This window comes from Drosophila montana, unplaced genomic scaffold (genome assembly GCF_035044405.1).
Source record: "Drosophila montana isolate Dmon_TW-CO22-7 unplaced genomic scaffold, ASM3504440v1 contig_2667_1, whole genome shotgun sequence".
NCBI classification, from domain to species: domain Eukaryota; kingdom Metazoa; phylum Arthropoda; class Insecta; order Diptera; family Drosophilidae; genus Drosophila; species Drosophila montana.
The window spans coordinates 298,909-321,423 of NW_026997534.1; the positions used below are offsets into that span (position 1 = coordinate 298,909).

At 42.8% G+C, this 22,515-nt stretch overlaps 5 protein-coding genes and 1 long non-coding RNA gene across 6 annotated transcripts; 4 read left to right on the forward strand and 2 right to left on the reverse strand.

The window, feature by feature from the left end:
* Positions 1 to 72: 72 nt before the first annotated feature.
* On the reverse strand, positions 73 to 7,201 carry LOC135429457 (carboxypeptidase B). The gene is made up of 5 exons (XM_064683760.1): positions 7,110 to 7,201; positions 1,932 to 2,595; positions 849 to 959; positions 606 to 760; positions 73 to 455 (listed from the first exon to the last, which is right to left on the reverse strand). The coding sequence occupies exons 1-5, from the start codon at positions 7,199 to 7,201 to the stop codon at positions 164 to 166; spliced, it is 1,314 nt and encodes a 437-aa protein (XP_064539830.1). The 3' UTR covers positions 73 to 163.
* LOC135429458 (uncharacterized) lies at positions 5,862 to 7,346 on the forward strand. The gene is made up of 2 exons (XR_010436423.1): positions 5,862 to 6,238; positions 7,119 to 7,346. It is a non-coding gene; the product is annotated as an uncharacterized LOC135429458 (long non-coding RNA).
* Positions 7,347 to 10,063: 2,717 nt separating this feature from the next.
* On the forward strand, positions 10,064 to 12,529 carry LOC135429484 (putative leucine-rich repeat-containing protein DDB_G0290503). The gene is made up of 2 exons (XM_064683789.1): positions 10,064 to 10,246; positions 10,310 to 12,529. The coding sequence occupies exons 1-2, from the start codon at positions 10,244 to 10,246 to the stop codon at positions 12,365 to 12,367; spliced, it is 2,061 nt and encodes a 686-aa protein (XP_064539859.1). The 5' UTR covers positions 10,064 to 10,243; the 3' UTR covers positions 12,368 to 12,529.
* A 1,858-nt stretch (positions 12,530 to 14,387) lies between these two features.
* On the forward strand, positions 14,388 to 15,786 carry LOC135429502 (carboxypeptidase B1-like). The gene is made up of 3 exons (XM_064683822.1): positions 14,388 to 14,464; positions 14,519 to 15,421; positions 15,483 to 15,786. The coding sequence occupies exons 1-3, from the start codon at positions 14,394 to 14,396 to the stop codon at positions 15,778 to 15,780; spliced, it is 1,272 nt and encodes a 423-aa protein (XP_064539892.1). The 5' UTR covers positions 14,388 to 14,393; the 3' UTR covers positions 15,781 to 15,786.
* Positions 15,787 to 16,680: 894 nt separating this feature from the next.
* Positions 16,681 to 18,361, forward strand: LOC135429501 (carboxypeptidase B1). The gene is made up of 2 exons (XM_064683821.1): positions 16,681 to 17,348; positions 17,408 to 18,361. Exons 1-2 carry the CDS (start codon positions 16,797 to 16,799, stop codon positions 18,245 to 18,247), a joined length of 1,392 nt encoding a protein of 463 aa, XP_064539891.1. The 5' UTR covers positions 16,681 to 16,796; the 3' UTR covers positions 18,248 to 18,361.
* smid (nuclear valosin-containing protein-like smid) lies at positions 18,338 to 22,327 on the reverse strand. Its single transcript, XM_064683819.1, has 9 exons — positions 22,170 to 22,327; positions 21,882 to 22,005; positions 21,276 to 21,614; positions 21,140 to 21,202; positions 20,696 to 21,075; positions 19,378 to 20,631; positions 18,984 to 19,316; positions 18,687 to 18,911; positions 18,338 to 18,623 (listed from the first exon to the last, which is right to left on the reverse strand). The coding sequence occupies exons 1-9, from the start codon at positions 22,224 to 22,226 to the stop codon at positions 18,552 to 18,554; spliced, it is 2,847 nt and encodes a 948-aa protein (XP_064539889.1). The 5' UTR covers positions 22,227 to 22,327; the 3' UTR covers positions 18,338 to 18,551.
* Positions 22,328 to 22,515: the final 188 nt, after the last annotated feature.

The following is a 22,515-nucleotide window of genomic DNA, read 5'->3' on the forward strand; positions in this document are numbered from 1 at the left end:
TACAGGGTATTGATAATTTTAGGTTACCGATAACGAACATCAAGCCGTGTATTTGTTATCTTTTATCTCACTTTCTCACTTTAATGCCTAACAACAATGACACTAATTAGTTAAATTAACAATTATAAATTCAATTGCTTAAATGCTAAGGACGGCAAAATACTTAATAGAGACTAACGTGCCGAATGAACTCGACGAAGCCGGCAAATGTCTCCTTGCAGACGTGTATGATATCGTACGAGGGCACATGGAATTCATCGCCGGGTAGCTCAACCGTGTAGGACAAGGGTATGCCCAGGCTGCCATAGGCAAAGTCATCCAGACTGCCAGAAGCCTCGTACAGTATGGAGGCGGAGGTGCCGATGGTGTACCGGGTGCCGCGATATTTGCCGATTTGGCTGGCGGCCCGCGATGCCACGGAGCGCAATGTGCCCACTGTGGGTGGCACTGTGTTTCTGCGAAATGGATGCGAAATGGGTGTTAAAATGTTTACAGTGCCAGCCAAAAATATTCGCATTTTAATTGCTTTTAGCAATTAATTGAAAAGTAAATTGAATTTCTTTTTGCCCCAAAGAGCCGAGAGCTCAGCTCCCGGCCGTACACACCTCGCATAGCCGTAGGGATAAAAAATGAATTTGCCGAATGAGTGCACATCCAGGCTGAGCTTCACACGCTGACGATTGAATTCCAGATAGCGAACCACCGCCGATGTTTCCGGCTCCGAATTTGGCGCCGTCCCCGAATAGACCTCCGAGCAGAGCTGTATGCGTTGATGGGGTTGAAATCGTGTTATACATTATATTTGGAGGTCAAAGTCAAAGTTACAAATGCCGCAACAGGTCGCTTACATTCTGGCTGGCGCCCTGATAGTTCCAGTGATTGGCAAAGTTACGATTGATGTCCACCCCGCTGCAGGAATGACCAGCAAACCGATGACGATTCTTGCGCCAGAAGCGATCCTAAGAGCCAGATAAATTAGAAACCAATTAAACACAATTCAACAATAGTAATTCCAAGATATCAGCAGGCAATCTATCAAGTTTCCATGGAATTAGATTAGTTATCGGATATTCCTTATCGCAATTAGAAAAATTTAACTCAAGAACTACTTCTAGCTCTATTTTCGTTTTTATTGCGAAAAAATCAAGTATTTAGTTATTGCAGCGAGTAACCCCGGACTTAAAAGTACGCTCATATTAGCTAAACTTGACCTAATCCAAATCTTATTTCGAGTTTAAACTTTTAAGTGCGAAAAAAAGTTTAACAAGTTTTTTGTTATAAAGTTAAGACCGTCTGTACTTAAATGATAATAAATAATTTTACCCTTGTAATAAAACTAATATAGTCTTAAGCTTACCCCAAATAAATATAATTCCAGCTTCAACTTAAAACAAGTTTATATAAATTCGGGCCTTGATATGAGTTTAATTTATTCTTAAATCAAGAACTTCCATACCCAAACAAGCAAGTGTGCTCTAGTAGTGAGTAACCGACTAGGAGATACCCTGAATTTAGTGCCGAGCTACAAACATTTTAGCTCTCTTTTATCACACATACACAATATATAAGGTTCCAAAATAGATATATTCCCAATCTGTATGTACTATATGAGAAAATATTCATCAAGTTTTGGGTATAAAGCACGTATAATCATCGAACTAGCTTAAAAAACCATGTTTCAAAATCGATATTATGAAAATTAAAGGAAATATTGAAAGAAACGATTAACTTGTTCTGTGGTATATGGGAATATATATTTCAAATCTCTAAGTTTTGTAGATTTCGAGATCGTTCACACAGACTAACAGACAGACGAACATGGGTAGATCGTCTGAGCTGCGCTTCCTGAACAAGATAATTTAAGTATAATGTATGATGTTGGAAATACTTCTTTCTGCCTGTTATACAATATACAATAATCTATCACTTACCGTTGTGTGCGTGTACTCATAGCCATCGGGATTAACGAGCGGCACAAGGAACACCTCGACATCGTTCAGTACCCGCTGGAAGGCGCGCAGATTGCTGAGCAGCTCGTAGGCCAAGTAGAGCACCGTCTGCGTTGTGATCCACTCCCTGCCATGGGCAGCTGCCTGAATGTAGGCGACACGGCGCGGACGAACACGCTGGTTCAGCGATATGGACAGGCCGGCAATGTGGCGACCCTCGTTGGAGCGACCCAGCGATTCGTAGCGACAGTACTGTGGATAACGCGCCGCCAATCCGCTCATGAAGTTGAGTATCTCATGATAGCGCGGATAATGCGAGAAGAAGCCGCGTGCCTGACGACGTTGCCGATTACGTGGACGCTCCGACTCGCAATCGCCCGGCTGGCATTCATCCAAATCCTCGGCATCCGCATATGTGCTATTTGCTTCCAGCGATGCCATCAGATCCATCAGCGGCTGAGTCTGATATTCAACGCCCAGCTGGGACAGGCGCGACTCGAACTGTGGCTTACGCTGCGGACCCACCGTCAGCACGGACATATTCCGGGTGAGCAGCCAGAAGTCCACATCGGTATCGTTCGTCTGCAGATCGACCATATAGCGAAAGGCGCTCTCATCGCCATGCTGCACCGTGTACTTGGTATAGCTGCAGGAAATTGTGTTCATAATATTCAAATAGAAAAATTAATAATAATAATATAAATAATAATAATCATATAGCAGTCATTGTTAGAAGACTAAGTCCTGATTGAGCTATTCATTAAGGTTATTTAGTAGAAAGGATCCTGGTTCTAATCCTAATTATATTAACAAGTAAGCCATATATTTTCTTGACTAACTTACAGGATGGCCTTAATCTCTGCTGACATAAAGGGTCTGAAAAACATTAAATTCAAAAAAGGAAATACGCTCTAGTGCCTGACTAGGAGATACTCTGCGTTCAGGGAAACCTAAGTACCAAACATCAAGTCTCTAACTCATATAATTCCCGAGATTTCTGCGAATAAACATATAGATGTGACTGCGGAACAAGAATATATAATTTAGAAGGTCGGAGAAGCCGACTTCAACCTCTAACATACATTTGCAACAAAACAGTATACCCTCTTTTAACCAGATGTACAGGGTATAGAGACTTCCTAACGTCACAGCTCTCATCATGACTTTGCTAAATGTTAAGTTTAACATAACTGTTTCCAAATGATCTCATAAGTTCTATAATAAAAGTTCTTGCTAAGATTATTAAACTTCTATTCAGGTATCACATTTGCAGCCAATTTAGACGCTCTCACAAACGAGTTTATGTAGAATATTTAATTTGTTCTTTTTGAAAATAATTAAGTTTAGGCTACATAAAAAACTCTTGAAATGTTTGCACGTTTTGAATCTTAGCCCATCAATGGGTAATCCCGATTACGTGCAACTAATTGTTGGAATAATAGATATCCAATTAAAAATTCGAAAAAACCCAATAAGATTGCTTCACACACACACACACACACACACACCCAAAGAGCTGTCTTGATCTAATTGGACAAGAAAATTAATTTGTGGCGCCCAAAAATGAGTTGTTGATTCACAAATTTATGCAGAATGCTCGTTCTAGTTGTCGTCGCCTGGCCAATTGGCGTTTTGCCACCTCGCCTGAATTTGTGGCCAATTTATCATTTCAGAAAATTCCACAACGCCAACAGACAAGATGAAGCAACAAGCTGGCTCACAAATATTGAAAATCTATGCATATTCATCATGTGCAGAAGGGGGTGGGGGGGGGGGGGGGGGGAGGGAGAGAGTGTAGCCAAGTAGCCAAACAGAAGACAAAGCTCCGGCTAATCACGTGTGGCAGTCGGCATACAATGAATAATATATAATTAAATTAAACGCCCGCCAACAATGTTTATCTCGCACAGAAACAGAAGGCAAAGAGCGGACACAAATGTTCAAAATGAAAAACAAAAGTGTTCAAGTTGGGGGTGACTGACGAGCAAATACCCCGTAAACAGTGTCGAGTATGTCGTCATAAGCAAAGGGAAGTTTCTCTTTATGTATAAAGTCTTCATTCTTTTTTACGCTTAGTCCGAGTCTCCGAGGTATACTTAACCTTAACAAAACCTGGTTTCAAAATCGATATTAATCGATATTAAGAGAAGTTATCGAAAGAAAATAGACTCATTCAACGTATAATATAGGAGAATACATATTTTAAATGATCTTATAATGTCCATGATATGTTTAAAAGCTCAGCTTTCAAAATCGAGATTTATAAATATTATGGATATAGGCGAAAATATTGAATAAAATACTCAACAGCATATATTTTAAATTGCAGATGTCAAGCTCTTATAATCTTCGAGATTTGCCCTAGTAAATAATAAGAGGGAATATTAAAACAAAAAAACAAATGAAGAAATTCGTTATAGCATATATTTGAAGTTTCAGATCTCTCGATCTTATGATACATTTTAAAATCGATATTTATCGATATTATGGAAATGGGAATAACAATAGATAATTCGTTCAGCGTATGATATACAAGAATATTCATAAATCGAATTACTAATGCCTCTTAGAGTCTTATAATCTTCGAGATATGCCTAAAAACCTTTTTTTTTAAATTGAAATTTTTAAATAATTGAAGAAATGGAAGAATGGAGATATCAAAGACCAAATATAAACAAATATATATGCCAAATTTTAAATGTCTGACAGATATAGAAGAATTCGTAGAGAGACGAGCAGGCATCTGATTGATCCCAATAACGAATATATGTATACACTTTATGGGTTTGACATGCACTTGCCTCAAAACCAATATACCCTGTTTTACCCATTTGCAATGGTTACAGGGTATATAAAATTAAGCACCCGCAGGCGGCCGCATAGGCCAACTAATTTTTCATTTTTACATAAAGAAACTGTTTACATGTGATTAGTTTGATTTTCATTTTAATTAAACGTGCTGTTGTTGTTGCTGTAATTTTCCTTAAATTATGGGCAAATGAAGCGCTATTGTTGGATGCAACCTTGTCAAAATCATATCTTTGCATATTAAGCATCCATTTTCAAGCATTCCAATTTTAAATGTTTTGTGTCGAAACAACAACAACAAAACTGAACACACAACAACGGAAGGAAGCAAACATTTTGCGTGCTAATTAAAAATCGAGTTGTGGTTTTGCGCTCGTTTTCAATATCATTTTGTATTTTTATTTTCATCACTTGAAGCGATCGCAGCCCCAGCACAGTTGCTCGCATCCATCACACATACGCCGCGTGCGCCCCCCTAAAAAAATAAATTGAATCTGCGGAGCAGCTGAGATATCTTTGGGCAAACATTTGCACTGCGATCGCTTGGCATTTGCATACGTCTTGCTGTGTCATCGGCGGATCGTCAATGGAGCTGCCTTCTGCCATGGGCGTGTGTTTTGTGTTTTTTTTTGGGTTTGTTTTTTATGCACGCCTGACTTGAGCAACATTCAGTCTAAGTGCTAATGTTAATGACAGCGTCTAATCACTGGCATTGACAGTCGCTTCTAATAACACGTTAATACATACACGTGTGTGTGTTTGTGTGTGTGTGTGTAGATATCTAGCCAAAAATTTGCCAGCCACTGAGACCTCTCTGAGACTCTTAAGACCTTTAGTCGCACATATATGAGAAACTTTACGCCTTGTAACAAAATGTATATATATCTTAAGATAAACCTTAAAATTTTTGAAAATTCCATTCAATGCGTTACACATTTCAGGGTAAAAATAACATATCCTCTGCAAATCGAACTTCTTAAAAAAAACTAACTTTTTAGGCTTACACACAAGCAATAGCCGGGGATTTGAACCCGCATTCTTCCTATTCAGCTCGGCTTATCTACCGAGTACTGCTAGAAAATTCTTACTTTCACATTCAACATCACATTTGCTTCGTTAAAAATGTCGTTAAACAATTCTTAATTGAAGATATCATTCCTTTCAGTTACAAGCCTACACTCAATATTCAAAGTTAAATGTTCCTTCATTGAAAAGTTAACGTTATTTAAAGCACAAAACTGAACTGAAATCACAGGTGAAAACATGTTTGGCAAACTAAAGGACTGGGGTTTCAAATTGTATCGTAATGCGCTGATCGTATCTATTTTGGCCATACCCTATCTAACATTCAAGTGCCAAATAGACAAGCTGTCCACATTTGATATTGGTCTTATGTACACCAGTGTTGCAATCGGTATAATCAGCTGTGTGGAATATGAGATGCAACGGCATTAGAGGGAGGGTCATCTTTGGAGCAGTTGGTAAGTGCGAATTACAAACAGACGAGGTTTTAAGCAGCTCTTCAAATCGGCTATAAACTGAAACGGTTCGTTTCGGGAATGACAATTTGAGTTTTATTGTGAACCGGAACGCGAACCGAACGGGAACCGGTTCAAAAATAAACGCAAATCCTGAATCAAACGGTTTTTAAAAAGGTTTTTGGTTTTTTTTGCAATATTTTAAAATCTTACCTAATTTCTTAAATAAAATAATGTCCACATATATTAATATGTATATATATAAAATTAAATTAATTCGTTTAAAATTGAAAAAAAAATGTGACCAGCTGAGTTTGGAAAAAAAAAGATAATTGAGCCGAACCAAAAGGCAAGGCATTGGTTCAGTTTTTTTTTTTTTGTATTTTAAGAGATGAGCACTTGGCTAATTATGAGGTAAAATCCTGAACTAATGGTAAAAAGAGCACCAACAAAATATTATTTTTAATATTTTAAAATTTTGAATAGGTTTGTAAAGTTACAAAATTGTGCATATATTAATATATAAAATTAAAATTATTGCTTTTAAAAAAAATAACCTGGTTAATGTATCTGAAAAGGTTCACAATCCGAACCCTAAGGCAAGGTTCAGGTTTTTCCTCTCTTTTTTTTTGGGATTTCAAGAGACGAGCACATGGCTAGTTAAAAGCTAAAATCCCAAACCAGTTTACCAACTAGCCGGCAATCGTTAAATATAAATTTTAATATCAAAAAAAAAAAAAAAGCCAAAAAGATAATAAATGACTGCTATAAGAGGGCCGACTGACAGATGTGCTTAAAATATTTATTTCAAAAAAAATTTAATATATATATATATATAATATGAAAATATATTTATAACTATTGTGTTAATTACCCTTCGTAGCCGGCCAGATTGCTGGAGCTGGTGCTGGAGCACGCCAAGCCGAGGAGACAGAGCAGCAAACTGCACACGATTTTATAGCACATTTTGCGCGCTTAACAATTGGCCACAGCTGCTCGTATTTGTTGTTGTTGATAAATTTGTTGTTTAGTATTTGATTGTTGTTGTTGTTGTTTTTTTGTAACAAATTATGTATTAAAATATGCAGCTGAGCGGTGAATGAAGCATGAATGCACTTGGTTGTTGTTTTTTTCCTTCAACACAATTATAATAAATATGTTTTATCTTTTTTAGTTGTCGGTTGCACTTGGAAAAACTGATGTAATAAAACCACAAGCCTAAGTTAACTTAAGCTGAGCGCCGCCCGATTCGTGTGTGTCTCATCTTCGTTTCGGCCAAAGACTGTCGAACGGCCTGAAGCGCGGCTCAGCAAGAAGACGTTGTTGCCACAGCCAACAAAAACCCGAAAAAAAAAACAAAATTTTGTTTCGTATCGGTTTTTTGTGAGAAAAGTGAGTGTCAAGGTCAGCCGTGTCCAGTTCAATCCAATGATATGTGGCCAGCTTCGCTGTGGACCAACGAACAAATACAAGACGATCTTTTTTTGGGCGATTGTAAACGCGTCACGAGACAAAATGCGGAAAGCGTTTTTTTCCAAAATGTTCGCGGCACGCGTCGAAGATTTTATCGAAATTTTATTTCGATTAGAATTCGCTTAGTTCTTGCCAATTAACTTTTGCATAATTTATGCCAGTTACCAAAAGTTAATGGGTTTTGTTTTTTATAAATATATTTTTCAAATGAAATTTAATGAATTTTTTATTTTCTTTAAGAGAATTGATGGAATTAGTTTTTTTATTTTTCGAAACTTGTTTTAAACAATTTGATCACTTTGTTATCCGCACACACACACACATAATTCCGTTTCAGTTGTTGTTGTTTTTGTTTTTTTTTTTTTTGGGTCTATTTCGGTTTTTGATCTTTAAGGGGTTTTGCATCCGCGTGTTGCGGGTCTTGAAGTGATTCTGAAGCCGTTACTTGTTTTTTACTGGTTTTTATAGAGGAACTTGAACTATGCGACTGTCCGTATGTCTGCGTGTGTGTGTGTGTATTTGTGTTATGCTTTGGGCCAACTTTGCGCTTTGTCTTCCTAATGTCACGGCCTGACATGGAGATACATAGCCATCGGCCAAATATCAGACTCCTGTTCTAATCACATCGAATTGAAAGTTTAACAAGATGCCACTGCTCAATTCTATTGGGCTAAATACGAGACTTGAACTATTTGGTTTTAATATGCCGTGCAAGGTCAATTAGTTAAGTTGGCCGGAAGCGATGCCCGCAAATACTTGTGGTCCATTACAGTTACCAAAAGAAGAAGCGCTTCGAAAGGCAAACTGATGAGCCCATTAAAAGTCCGTCGATTAAACGAGCCAAAAAAGCTGCGCGGTTCGAGTTCATTAAAACATAAAGTGGCTGATTGGTAGTCGGATTGGTCGGATAGATCTGTAAATAACCCAACGTCATGGCTAAACAGAAGCCATTCACAAATCATCGAGCGCAGCTCTTCGGATGATACCATTCTCTATGTCGCTCGTGATTTTTTTTATATTTATTTATTTTTTTTTAATATTTTCGTTTTGCTTTTGTGCGTAATTATGACACTTGTTTGTTGCTTTGGGCACTTCCGCTTCACCAACGATATTTTCATTGATCCGATCTCGCCATCATCAAAGATCAATAGCTATAACCGTAGCAGAACTTTACGTTTCCGGTGCACTAAAAGTACGTGTATTCGATCGCATTTGCATTTTTAATTTAACCATATGTTAAATTTAAAAGCTCGATCGCCTGCCTGGCTGGTTTTAAATTGACAACTAGTTTTTTGGGTTCTAAATCATTTTAGTCTGCTTAATGGGTTCTAGCTCAAAACTCAGGGCATTCAACTTTTTCAACTTGACCGCGTTGTCTGAATAGGCCAAAAAAACAAATCGCCCGACATGCACAATTATTACCTAACAATCACATTATCTTACAATACATACAGATCTATATCGCATATCATTCAAGGCATGCGCTAAACGGGTTTTTTTCTATACCCATTAAAATTTGATCAAATTAAATGTGCCACAACCGAATCCGTTTTAAAATAACTTTTCATAACTATAAACCTAACCAATATACATTAAATTTCTAGTTTAGGAGAATGTAAGGGTTAAATTTCAGCTTGAAGAACTGAAAGTTAATGAAGAGCATTTGCTCTGGATTTTAAAATTACAGCGTATCTGCTTGTCTAAGACCCTTGACAACTAGACTCCAGTTTGTTTTTATTTTGTATTTCTTTTGTTTTGGTCTTTGTCAACGCCCCAAAAATCATATAAAAGAGCCCTCCGGGGCATGAGACCAAGCTATACTCTGTGACCTTAACCATGAAAATAATCTTCAAACACTCGCACCAATGTTCGCCAGCTTCAATCTGTGAACAGACTGAGCTATCTGTGTTATGTTTACAACGATACGCGAGATATTTATACTATTGAGCTAGCTCATTCAATAAAGCCATGTCCGATATAATCTATCCGATTAACTTTCTGCATAAATTTTTAGATTTTCGGAGACCATTAAAACTAGGAATAGCAAAAATGTTGCAAGTAAAGTGCAATCGCCGGCTAATTAAATACCTTTTTTTCTCGAGAAGTGTTCTGAAAAGTATTTAAAGACAGCCTTTCTATGCGATTTTCATGTGCTGTTATAATAGTGTGGGCTTGGTCGCGCCCTATCACGCTATCCCCCTCTCTCTCTCTCACTCTCTTCGCATCTTTCACGCCCTATCTCACCACACTCTCTTTCTCTCTTTCTAACACGCTCACTCACTAGCTTTCCTCCCACACTCAGCTAACGCCTTTCTACTAGATTCTCATGAATCCAAGTTAGGCTTACATATGTTTGCTGCTTCTCTTTGACAAATTTTTCTGCATACTCCAGTTGCACCTCTCGGCCATTAAAAGGCACAGCATGCAAATCGATTATGGTCAAGAGCGGGCACTAATTGCGTCCAGTGTTCCCCAAGCATTGAGTCAGTTTCGCAGAATCCCTTGGAGGCACAACGTCGAGAATCGCAAGAAACAATGGTGAGTGTTATAAAACTAGAGAAGAGAACAAACCCAAAGCCCTGTTAACAATCTCGTGGACAGTTCTTGATGACGTCGCTGCAATTTCTGCTGCTGCTCTTATCGGCCAGTTTGCAAATGGAGGCATTCAGATATTACGACTATGACGACAACGAAGAAGTTAACTTTCGGTCCAATGCTCATGGTTACGGTCGTGCTGTCACAACAAGAACAGCATGTGAAAGTCATGGAGAGATTGCACGCTGGATCAACGAGCAGGTGGTGCGAAATGCGAAACTTACGAGCTTCAATCAGCACCTGGGCAAGCTATTGAATGCCTTGAATACGAAGCGTCCGGAGCAGATTGGAGACGAGCACTGCTGTTTCTATGAAAAGGACACCATGGAGAAGATATTGAAGGATATGACGAGCCTCTCGGCCAGCAGTGGCATTGGCGTGGGCAAGCCGCTGGAGTCGAGCGGCGACATAGGCAAGGATCTGGACAGCATCCTGGACAGAATGAAAATGCTGATCGGCAAGGACACGAAAACCTGTTGCGATCAGTTAACGGACAATCTTAAAGCCATGGAAGCCGATTTGGTTAAGCAATTGGATGAGCTTAGCCGCAAATTGAACGAACAGAACGAGGACAACACGAAGCAACGAGATGAGCTCAAGGACAAGCAAGCTGATCTGGAGAAGAAGCTAAAAGACATAGCGCAGCGCATCGAGCAACTGGAGCAGAACCAGAAGGACAACAAGGCGGAGGCGGAAAAGTGTTGCAAGGAGCTGAACTCCCGAGTCGATGACCTAAACCAACAGCTGGAGAAAGCACAAGCCGAGACCCAAAAGAAGGCCAACGAGCTGAAGAAAGAGCTCAAAGACTTGCAGGATAAACAAAAAGAGCAGCAGGATCAAATAAATAACATCAAAATGGAATCAGAGAAGCGCATTGGGAATATTAAATTGGTTAAGGAAAAATGCGATAAGACCAGTGAAATAAACAAAGTGGAAAGCAAATTACTTCAGGGCAACAGCACAGAAAACAATCCGCTGTTGAAAATAATCCGTTTGGAGAATGTGGTAAATGAACACAAGGAACATCTGGTGAAATTCGTAAAGGTGGCAACAAGCATTTCCCATTGCCGGCGATTCAATGACGAACTAAAACAAATGGAAGCCAAAGTTCAAGAGTTGGAACAACAAAAGACACCAGAAAAACAACCAGTAATGAATAATTGCCCGGGACTGGACGAATTGAAGGCGGAAGTTAAAAGGGCCAAGGCCTGCTGCAAGAACATGGACAAGCTGTCCCAAGATCTGGAGCAGCTGCAGCAAGATGTGGACAAAATGGGCGCCAATTACAGTGATCATATTGCCAAACTGGAAGCGGCTCTAAAGGATTTGCAGCAGCGCCTCAACGAGGCATTGGACAAGTTGAGCTCGGCTAGTTCCACGACTGTCAAGCCCACGACAGATGGTATTGATGCCCAAGCCGTTGATGCGCTCATAAAACAGCTGCAAGCCAAACTGGCGGCGACAAATGATTTGCTTTCGGTAATCCAAAAGAATCTCGATGATAACGATAACAAGCTGAACCAAATCAAGGACGATTTAATCAAAAAATACGACGAGTTGGACAAGCGGAATGCGGAACGGCAAAAGGAAGCGCAAGAGTTCAAAAATCAGGCCGAGCAACGTTTAAACGATCTGGAGAAATTGCTGCTCCGATTGAATAATAATAATAATCACAATGCTCCCGCCAAGCTAGATGGCAAAATTGTGCAGCGCCTGGAAGAGCTGGAAAAGCATCAAAAGAAACTGCGCAAGGATACGGACAAGATTTTGGAGCTGGAGCAACGAATTGCGGAGCTGGAGGCGCGGCTTAAGGACGCACTCGAGAACCTTCACGAAAACGATTCCGAACTAAACAAGTGTTTGAGCTCGTGCAAGGGTCTGGACAAACTAGACGATCTTATCGATCGCATCGAGGATTTGGAGAAGATTGCTGGCATTCCCCCAAAAGCCAGAAGCCCCACAAACCCGACAAGCCCGACAACACGTTGGACGACAACAAGGAGACCTCACGGTTCGAAAGGAAGCGTTGACAGTGCAATGCCCATATACGAGCCATTAAAATAATAATAATAATATGAAATTAATATTCCTTTCATAATTCTTTCATGAAAAACTCATTAATTCATGCGCCTTTCTATGCGATTTTCATGGGCTTAAATGATATGTTTTAAGCATATGTGAAACACCTTTGTTTATTCTTGGGATTATAATTTTGAATGATCGGAAAAAATATAGCTGGTGCATATAAAAATTTTCTGTCTATCAAATTATTTTAACTGCTCACATATAGGCAAAATCTTATCATATATCATATATGAAAAATGAGAAAGTAAAAAGATATATGTATAACCCAAACTTAAAATATGCTGCACACATATCTGCGAAACTGTAGAAAGTTAAGGTATTTCATCTTTTTTCTTACTTTAGTCTAGTTTACCATCTTTGCTTTAACAACTTTGTTTGAATGCCCCTTATTTTGGACGCGACTGTTCATGTTAACCGAGACTGTGGCAGTAGGTTAAATAAGACAGCATAAATTTGTAACTACCTGTCAAACTGACGACATAACTTTATACGCCATCCAACTATGCCAAAATGCATAAATATGCAGGCATAATAATTTCTATTTTCCCTGTACGAGTTCATGTCGTTCCATGTTGGGGCAGGTTTGGAGCAAGCCAAACTGACAATTTTCGTTTATGTTATTTTCGCATAATTGCTGGAATTTTGTTAATTTGCAGCCAGTTTTATTTCGTCATCAAATGCCCGAAAAAGCTGCCAGGCCCAAAAGGGACGAAACGACAACAGGGAACATTTAAGCTAGAATTTTTTATTTGGCGTTCCCAAAAAAAATAGAATAAAAAACTTTTAGCCCTTTTTATTTTTGCCAACATGCTAATGACATAATGTGCATACTTCAGAAACGCCCCCCCAACAGGACGAACTGACTGGCAGCCTGTCTGAGTCCTTGCGTGTCTCTGGCAAGTAGAACCAACAAAAAAGAAACCAAAGGGAATAATTTTTATTTATGACAGCATGTTCACGACTGACAGATAGCCTGCACTGAGCAATCCAGAAGGTTGCCTGGCAATAAAACCCATTTAAAAAACCTTTCTTCAATGCATTAAGGGTATACTTGAAATAAATCCCAAAAATATCCTTGAGCTTGTTTAACTATCTGAACAGCATCAAATATATTTCTAGTATTAAGTTGCATTTCCTGAATGTCTACATTTTACAGGGTATATTGACGTACCGATATTATGTAGCATAGACGTAAATATATGGCAGTCACTGTGTCAGGAAGTTGACTAAAAGACCGTTAAATGAAAATCAACACGAACCTTGTTTTCCATATAAATCAACTGGTTGCGTCCTGGGCGATGTTCCCGCAAATGCATTCGGATATTTGTATGTAAATACATATTTGTTTGTCGGTTTGTATATATATATACACATATCTGCGCCGATTGTTCCGATTGTTCCGACCCCGGACTTTTCACTTTTGCGTTGACATGACATTTGTCGGGCACCAAGTTACACTGTCCAACCAAAAACATATTTCATCTAAATAATTTGAATAAAATATATATAGAAGCTATATAGTTTAAAAAGCGAAGGATAACTGAATTGCTAATTGAAATAGAACTAACTGTCCGTTTTCAAACTCACCTGTTCCAAATTCAGTGAAAAGTTAACGCAAGTGAAATTGAACTGTTCCACATTCCACTGTTCCTATGAGTCTTTACTTCTTTCTGGAATCTAATAGCTTCTCGGTATGGAAATGATTTAAAAAAAAAAAATATGTAAAAAGAAAAGAATATATTTAAATGAACGCGAATTAAAGTAATAGGGGAATGGGTTGATATGTACTAATCTTATACTTTACCATTTCTCAAAACGAACTTGAATAATAAAAAGAGACATTTTAAATAAAATCCCAAGTAATTCCCATGATAATGACAGAATAAAGTCCATCTTTGATTTTGGTTTTGCACAATAGATACGATTCTAATTTATAGATCGCTTTCGAGTTCAGATAAGATATGATTGGGGTATATAAGTGCGGGACTTCGCGTTGCGTGTAACCATGTCGCGTTTGGGCTTGCTGACACTGCTGTTGTGCTTGGCTCTGGTAGCCGCCAAACAAGACTATGAGGGGTGAGTCGATCAAGGATCTTTAGCTGTTTAGTCCTGAGCAACTGTTGCTTGCAGTTATCGCATCTATGAGCTGACACCTACCACAGCTGCACAGGGAGAGCTGCTGCACAGGCTTAGTCTCCAGGGTTACGACTTCCTAAGTTTACCTCGATTGTTAGGTAAATCTTCACGCGTCATTGTGAGTCCTGAGCAGCTGGACAGCTTCGAGGCGTTGCTGTCGGAAGAGCAGTTGAGTCATCGCCTGCTCAATGACAACCTGGGCGCCACGATTGCAGCGGAGTTTGCCCAGCGGCAGCTTCAGCGACGCCTCGCCCCTATTTCGGGCAAGGGTCGCCTCAGCACGGAGCGCTACTATTCACATGAGGAGATCACCAACTATATTAATGACCTGGCCGCTCGCTACCCGTCGCGTGTGCTCGTCAAGACTGTCGGCTGGTCATATGAGAAGCGCGAACTGAAGACCATTACCATCACCAATGGGGATGGTCGTGCCAACAAGAAGGTCATCTTCATGGACGGCGGCTTCCATGCACGCGAATGGATCTCGCCAGCAGCTGTGCTGTATGTCATTGAACAATTGGTGGAACAGTTCGAAGAGAATGCCGATTTGCTGCAGGACTACGACTGGATCATTTTGCCAGTGGTTAACGCGGACGGCTATGAGCACACCCAGACAGGCACCTATGCTCGCATATTTCGCAAGACTCGTCAACCCTATCAGTATCTGGGCCAGACCTGTTATGGCGCCGATCCTAATCGCAATTTTGATTTCCATTGGAATGAGGAGGGTGCCTCATCGAATCCCTGCAGTGATACCTTTGCTGGACCCACCGCTTTCTCCGAGCCAGAGACAATTGTGGTGCGCGATCTGATGCATTCGCTGGCGAATCGCGGCATTATGTACCTGACCATCCATTCCTATGGCAATTACTTGCTCTACCCGTGGGGTTGGACCAGGTTTGTAGCTTAATTTCCTTCTGTTTTCTTATGCTTATGATTTAGCTGATTTACATTGCAGCGATTTGCCCGCAACTTGGCAGGATCTCGATGACGTGGCACGTGCTGGTGGAGATGCCATAGAGAAGGCAACCGGTACGGTATACGAGGTGGGTAGCACCACGAATGTGTTGTACATAGCCGCTGGCGTCAGTCACGACTATGCCTTCTACGCCGGCTTCAATATATCGATCACCATGGAATTGAGTGGAGGTGGCGTAACAGGCTTTGATCCGCCGGCCAGCAAGATCGATGAGTTTGTAACTGAAACCTGGATAGGAATTCGTGCAATGGCCGAAAAGGTTATTGAAAAGTATTAAATAAAAGGTTTTTAAACAGCACCCCTCTCTGCGAATCTCATGCTCACAAATTTTGATGTTTTAGTTAAATCTATCTTAAATCAATTTATGATATGTTCTCATATACCCAGCGCAGATCTAGCTTACATTTCCTGCGCTCAATAAATATGTATTTCACAATATTGCCCTCCTATGCGATTCTCATGAATTTAAATAAGTCTTACCAATTTTTACGCATACAGTTTTGGGGTAATTCCTGTGTAGCACAGTGTTATTTAGAGGCAATCTGCAAAATGAATTTTCTTGTCTAGAATGCTTTAAGGCCTGTTCCACGGGGCTACAAACTGCTCCGTTTCCGGGACGGCACGCCAATGTTTGGGAGGCTTTTGGTTCTGGCCGTACGCTTCCTTGTTTATTTGCATAGCACGTGCCTGCGCTTTTGGCCGACTCCCTCCAACAGCGGGATCCCAAGCAGTCAGTCTGACATTTAGCATATTTGCGTTTTGTGGCAGCGCCAGTTGCAGACCCCAGAACCAGAGCGGATATACAAATCCAATTCCGCATTACAAGCTGCCGTGCCCAACTTATTAAACGTTGTCGCTGTCCCAATTTACCAAATGCGAACTCCATGCACGCCTCCGCCTCCGCCCACGCCCACGCCCCCATCAAAGACCATAGATGATCCACTTTTCCATAATGCACACAATGTTGATAAAAACTCCGGCTGGCAAACGGTTTGGCTAGCACAATGGCAGCCAGGCCCAAGGGGCTCGCACGTATCGGGATTGTCGAGCAGCTGCTGCAGGTCGAGCGCCAGGTGAGATTCCCGAGGCATCCAAGCAGGCCTTGGCGCATTTGAAGTAGCTCCAGCAGGCGTACCATAAAAAAAAAACAATATAATAATATAAATTCATTTAGTATTCACTTTGCTGATTTGTTGTGTGGAAATAGATACAAAAATTTTTAGTGCCAATTCTTTACCGTTCTTAACTGTTTTTCTTGGTTAATTTTTCTATTGGTAATTTTTTAAAATTAATATGCAAACCACAAAACGCGCCAAGAAGTCAAAGGGGCGAGCTGCGCCCAAGTTGACCGCGATTACGGTGCCCGTGCAGGCGTCCCGCCGTATGGTCATACCACGTCCGGATGTGCTGCACACCTATTTGGAGTACAGCCAGATCAATCAGTATTTGGAGTATATTGTGCATCGGTATTCGAATTTCGTCAAGCTCTACACGCTGGGCATTACGCACGAGAAGCGCGAGGTGCGCGCCGTGGAAATCAATTGGATGAATGCCGACAATGTGGAGCTGTCGTCCGTGATGCGCATGCAGGCGGCCAAGCAGGCTGAGCTGCACAAGAGCAGCGGGGCCAAGGGTCCCATGGTGCTGCCGGGCGACAAGCATCGCAATATCATTTTCATAGAGGCGGGCACACATGCCCGCGAATGGATTACGGTCAGCACGAGTCTCAATTGCATTTACCAGCTAACGGAACGATATACACGGAACATCGAGGTGCTGCGCAATTTGCGCTTCATCATTGTGCCGCTGGTGAATCCCGATGGCTACGAATACTCACGCACCAAGGTGGGCAGACACAGCTGGCCGCGACTCTTACTAATCCCGCTTCTTTTATGCTCTCGCAGAATCACAATTGGCGCAAGAATCGGCGACCGCATAAGGCCTCCAAAATTGTGGGCACCGATTGCAATCGGAACTATGACATTTTCTGGGAGTGCGGACCCACGAAAACGAATCGCAACACGTACAAGGGTGAACGGCCCTTCTCCGAGCCGGAAACACGTGCCATGCGCAACATACTGGACTGCCTGGCGCCGAATTTGTTGTTCTTTCTGTCGCTGCACTCCTACGGCCAGAGCATCATGTATCCCTGGGGCTATTGTCGCGAGGCGCCGTATTATTGGCGCGAACTGCACACACTGGCCACCACCGGGCGGACCGCCATCAAGTCCTACAATGGACGCGAATATCGTACGGGCAGCATCAGCTGCCTGACCAAACGCACCATTGCCGGCTCCGTGGTGGACTATGTTTACGGTGTATTGAAGGCGCCAATGGCGCTGGTCATGGAGCTGCCGTCGCGTGAGCTGGGCTTCCAGCCGCCCGTCGAAATGATCAGTCAGATTGGACACGAGAGCTGGTTCGGCATACGTGAGATGTGCAAAAGTGCGTTCGATTTGCGGCAGCGCATTCGACGTGACGAGGAGCCCATGGCGCCCAAGCCGCCGGGTGCGGGCAATTCGGGCGGCGGCGACAGTCCCTCCAATGTCAGCAACAGTGAGGGTAAAAAGAAATCGCCGCAAAAGAAAAAGACCAAGAAGCGTTCCAAGCGTTCGTTGCTCACGCAACATGCCGAAATTCTGGAGCTGCAGAAGCGGCACCTGGGTCAGGCAACCGTTCCAACGCGACGGGCCACGACAGCGCCGCTGATAACACGTGATGGGCACGGCGATGGGCCATCCTAATTGACTGACTACCTAGCGACTAGGCGAAAATAGTGTGTGTGCGCGTGTGTGTGCGTAGTTACATATATGTATTAAAAGTATAGACAAACGTCCTGGGCTTGGTCCCAAAGTTTATTTCGCTTGGGCATTTTTATTCTGTATTTGTGTGTTGTGTGTGTTTCTCCGTATTTGGTTGCTCCATTTGGACTGGATTTTGTACATTCTAAATCAAATGAGGAATATGCGCAATCTTTCCGATTGTGTGTGTGTGTGTGTGTGTGTGATCTCTTAAATACTAGTACAACAGTGCCAAGCATTGAGGTATTCACTTGGTCTCAAGCGACGGCACACGCGGTGCTGCATACTTCTGACGCAGCTTCTCGTACACCTTGCGATCCTGTCAAGCAATAAAAATACGGAATTAATAGATGTACAGCTGGTGGCACAGGGAACAGCTTACCTGCTCGCTAACCGAGGGACGCAGCTGCTTGAGCGCCTCCTCGAAATGCTGTTTGCACACGCACAGTTCATCGACTTTGGTGTTGCCGTTGTTCAGCGATTGGCGCAGCGAAAACATCGAAGCCTGCTTCACCAGACCGGCCAAATCGGCGCCCGTGTAGCCATCGGTTTGTGCGGCCAGCTCCTCCAAATTGACATCATCAGCCAGCACCGGACGTTTGCCATCCTTTGGTTTGGTTGCAAACATTTCAGAATTAGTAAATTTTCTTAGCCAACGTTCGTTTCTCTCGCTACTCACCTTGGTGGTGGCTTTAAGTATGTCCACACGCTCCTGCTCCTGCGGCAAACCCACATACAATATAGTATCCAAGCGGCCCGGACGCAATATGGCCGGATCAATAATGTCCGGTCGATTGGTGGCCGCCAGTACATAGACACCTTTGCGCTCCTCAACGCCATCCATTTCGGTGAGCAGCTGATTGACAATACGCGTGCCGGAATTGTTGCCATCGCCGCCATCCGAGCGCTTGGGGCACAGCGAATCGAACTCATCAAAGAAGATGACGCAGGGCGCCGAGTTTCTGGCGCGTTGGAAGCAAGCGCGCACCGCACGCTCGCTCTCGCCCACATACTGCACATGGAAGATGCAAATTAGGAAGGAAGCTGACAATGGATTACACAGATTGCTTTACCATGTTCATCAATTCGGGTCCTTTGACGGATATAAAATTAATGCCCGCCTCGTTGGCAATGGCCTTGGCCAGCAAAGTTTTGCCGCAGCCGGGCGGGCCGCAGAGCAGCACACCCGATGGCGCCTCGAGGCCGAGGCGTGCCAGCATCTCCGGATACTTGACGGGCGCCAGCACAGCCAGCTTCAGCTCTTCGCGTATGTCATGCAAGGAGCCAATATCCTCCCAGGTGGTGTCCGGCACAGTGATGAAGCCTTCACGCTTGGCCGACGGCTGCATGACCTTAACGGCCGCCATAAAGTCATCCAATGTCAGACAGAAATGCGGATCGGAAAATTCCTCGGGCGGATTGTCCAGGAAATTCGTCAACTCGGCCAACGTGGGCTCGTAAAAATCATCAGCTTCGACGGGCGACTTAGCAATAGTTTCGGCTTTCTGCTTGGGCTCAGGTTCTGCTGCTTCTGCTGGAGCAGCATCCCCTTTGTCTTCTACGTCCATGGGAACAGCAGCTTCGCTCACATCATTTGCCTTTTCGCCATTTGTGGCTTCAGGCTTTTCGGCTTCCGAGCTTGGCTTATCCTCAATTTCCGAACTGGGCTTGTCGGCATCCGCGCTGGGTTTATCAACATCAGCTGTCTTCTTCTTTGCCTGCTCATCCGGCTTGGGATCGATGGGTTCATCGTCGTCCAGCGTGACAGTGGTCATGTTCAGTTCGCTGGCTGCGTGCAACTCCCGGAACTTCTTCATCGAACGCCGCTTGACGGCAATGGTGGCGGCACGCGAGACCAAGGCCAGCAGATCGGCGCCCACATAGCCGGGCGTCAGTTCGGCAATTTTATCGTAGTTGAGCTTGGGATCAACGGACAGACCCTCGCACTGAATGCGTAAGATCTCACGGCGCTCCTTGCGCGAAGGAATGTGTATGGCGATTTCATGATCAAAGCGTCCGATGCGCCGCAGACCCGGATCCAGTGTGTCCGGACGCGTTGTGGCCGCAATAACCACCACAGATTGGCCAAACTCGGTGGCCTTCAGCTGATCCAAACTGGTTATGAGCTGTGAAACAATGCGACGTTCCATATCCTTGGAGGCCCATTGACGATTGCCGGCAATGGCATCGATTTCATCAATAAAGAGCACGCACGGCGAATTATCAATGGCCTGATCGAAGACATCGCGTATACGCTCCTCGGACTCGCCAGAAATGCCGCCAATCAGCTCGGTGGCAGGCACCTCCAGCAGTGGCATTTTCAATTGCTAAAACGAGGAAAGTATTTGTTAATTAATATGCATTAATAATTATATTTCGCCCGCTACTTACGCCCGCAATAGCGCGTGCCAGATAGGTTTTGCCACAGCCCGGCGGTCCGTGGAGCAGAAGGCCACGTGAGGGCAGCAAACCGAGTTGGAAATAAAATTCGGGTGATTTGATATGTATGAGCATTTCGCACAGTTCTTTGAGTGTGCCATCCATGCCACCAATATCACGGAAACTCTCTGAGGTGCGTGCGATCTCCAGTTCCTTTTTGTATTTGCGCACACGCATCTGACCGCGATCGGAAAAGTCGCGCGAATGCTGCTGCTGATATTGTGAATGCTGCTGATGCTGTTGATAGCCATGCGGTGGTCCATGATGCGGCGGCTCTTTGCTGGGTCCAGCCTCAGAGTTGCCCTTGCCCAGGCTAGCCGTAACGGCCACAACTAAAAGACAGAGAGAATAAGGGGTTAATAAGGGACTAACCGACTGTGATCCTTTGCTACTCACACTTCTTGGGCGTCATTTGACCCGTTGCGGAATTAACGCCCGGCATGCCATCTTGACGGGAGGCTTCAAAGAGTTCAAAACGCGTATTTTTATCTATAAATGTGTCATAAGTGCGTTCAACTGTCGATTAACTTACATTTCTTGGCCTGTACGCCAGCCGGCGACTGGCCGGCGTCCAGCGGACGCTTCATCGCTTTAGCGGGCGCTATGACGAGGGCACCAGTTCCACCACCATTTGCCGGACTTATGGGCCCGTCATCGTTTTCATCCCCGCTAGAAATGTCAATTGGCTCGCTGCTCGTCGGCTTTGTGGATGGCGCTATGCGAACTGTTGTTGTATTGTTGTACAATCCCTGCATTAAGTTATTCATGATGCTATTATTGGGCGCGTCTGTTTCGTCAGATAGTTCGTCTTCGTCGTCGTCTGAGCTGCTCGCCTTATCCAAGTTATAGCTGTCGGAAACAATAGAAAATGCTGCGTAGCCGAGAAAGATAACAAATAGTGGAATATAGTAGATGTTAGGCACACGAGGCTAGACGAAAATGTGTTGCACATTTCATGAGAAGCTAGGGGCTAGCATTCCGGGCCGCAGTCTTGCGCTGGCCACATGCTGCATGTGGCATGCTTTGCCCTACCCCAAATATAATTGCAATGTGGCAAACGGCATTTGTTACATTGCCCTCTGCGTATGCGGGCATGTCATGCGCAGTCATTTTACTAATATTTACTTTTGGCTCTTACCTTGATGCACAAGTTGTCTGAATGGTCCAAATTTGCGACGAGAATATTCAGGATATTTGCGCATCAACTCTTTGGTCATCTGCTTCACATCCAAGTAGGTTTCGTCAATGTGCTCTTCCAAATACTGCCATTAAATGATAGTGCAAACAAGAAAAAAAACTTACAAATTGCAATCGTCTGTCAAAATCTAACCTTGCTTTTGTGTTATTTTTTTTTGCTTGCAATTGACTTGCCGGTTGCTTGTCGTAAATTAACTATTGACAGATAGCTGAATCTTTTAATAATTACCTGCTTAACACGATTAGTTATTAAATGGTCGTGCAGTAGTGGTTTGATTTTCTTCATATTCTGTGTGGGCAAATTAAGAACTGCCAAAATTCACACGAGAATTATTTCGCGTTAACCGCTAAAAATACGACGCCGACGCTTGGAAAGAAGAAGAAGTGGCAATCGCCAGTCGCGTTGCACGCCAATTATCGAATATCGCTGCAGTGTTCGTAATGAGTCAAACGTTAAATATTTAAAAATAATTTGTTTATCACTCGATAACTTATTAAAACAAATAGTTTATAGAATACACTTCCGTTTGCATTCAAAATGATTTAATGTATAAAAATACATTGAAAATGGGCTA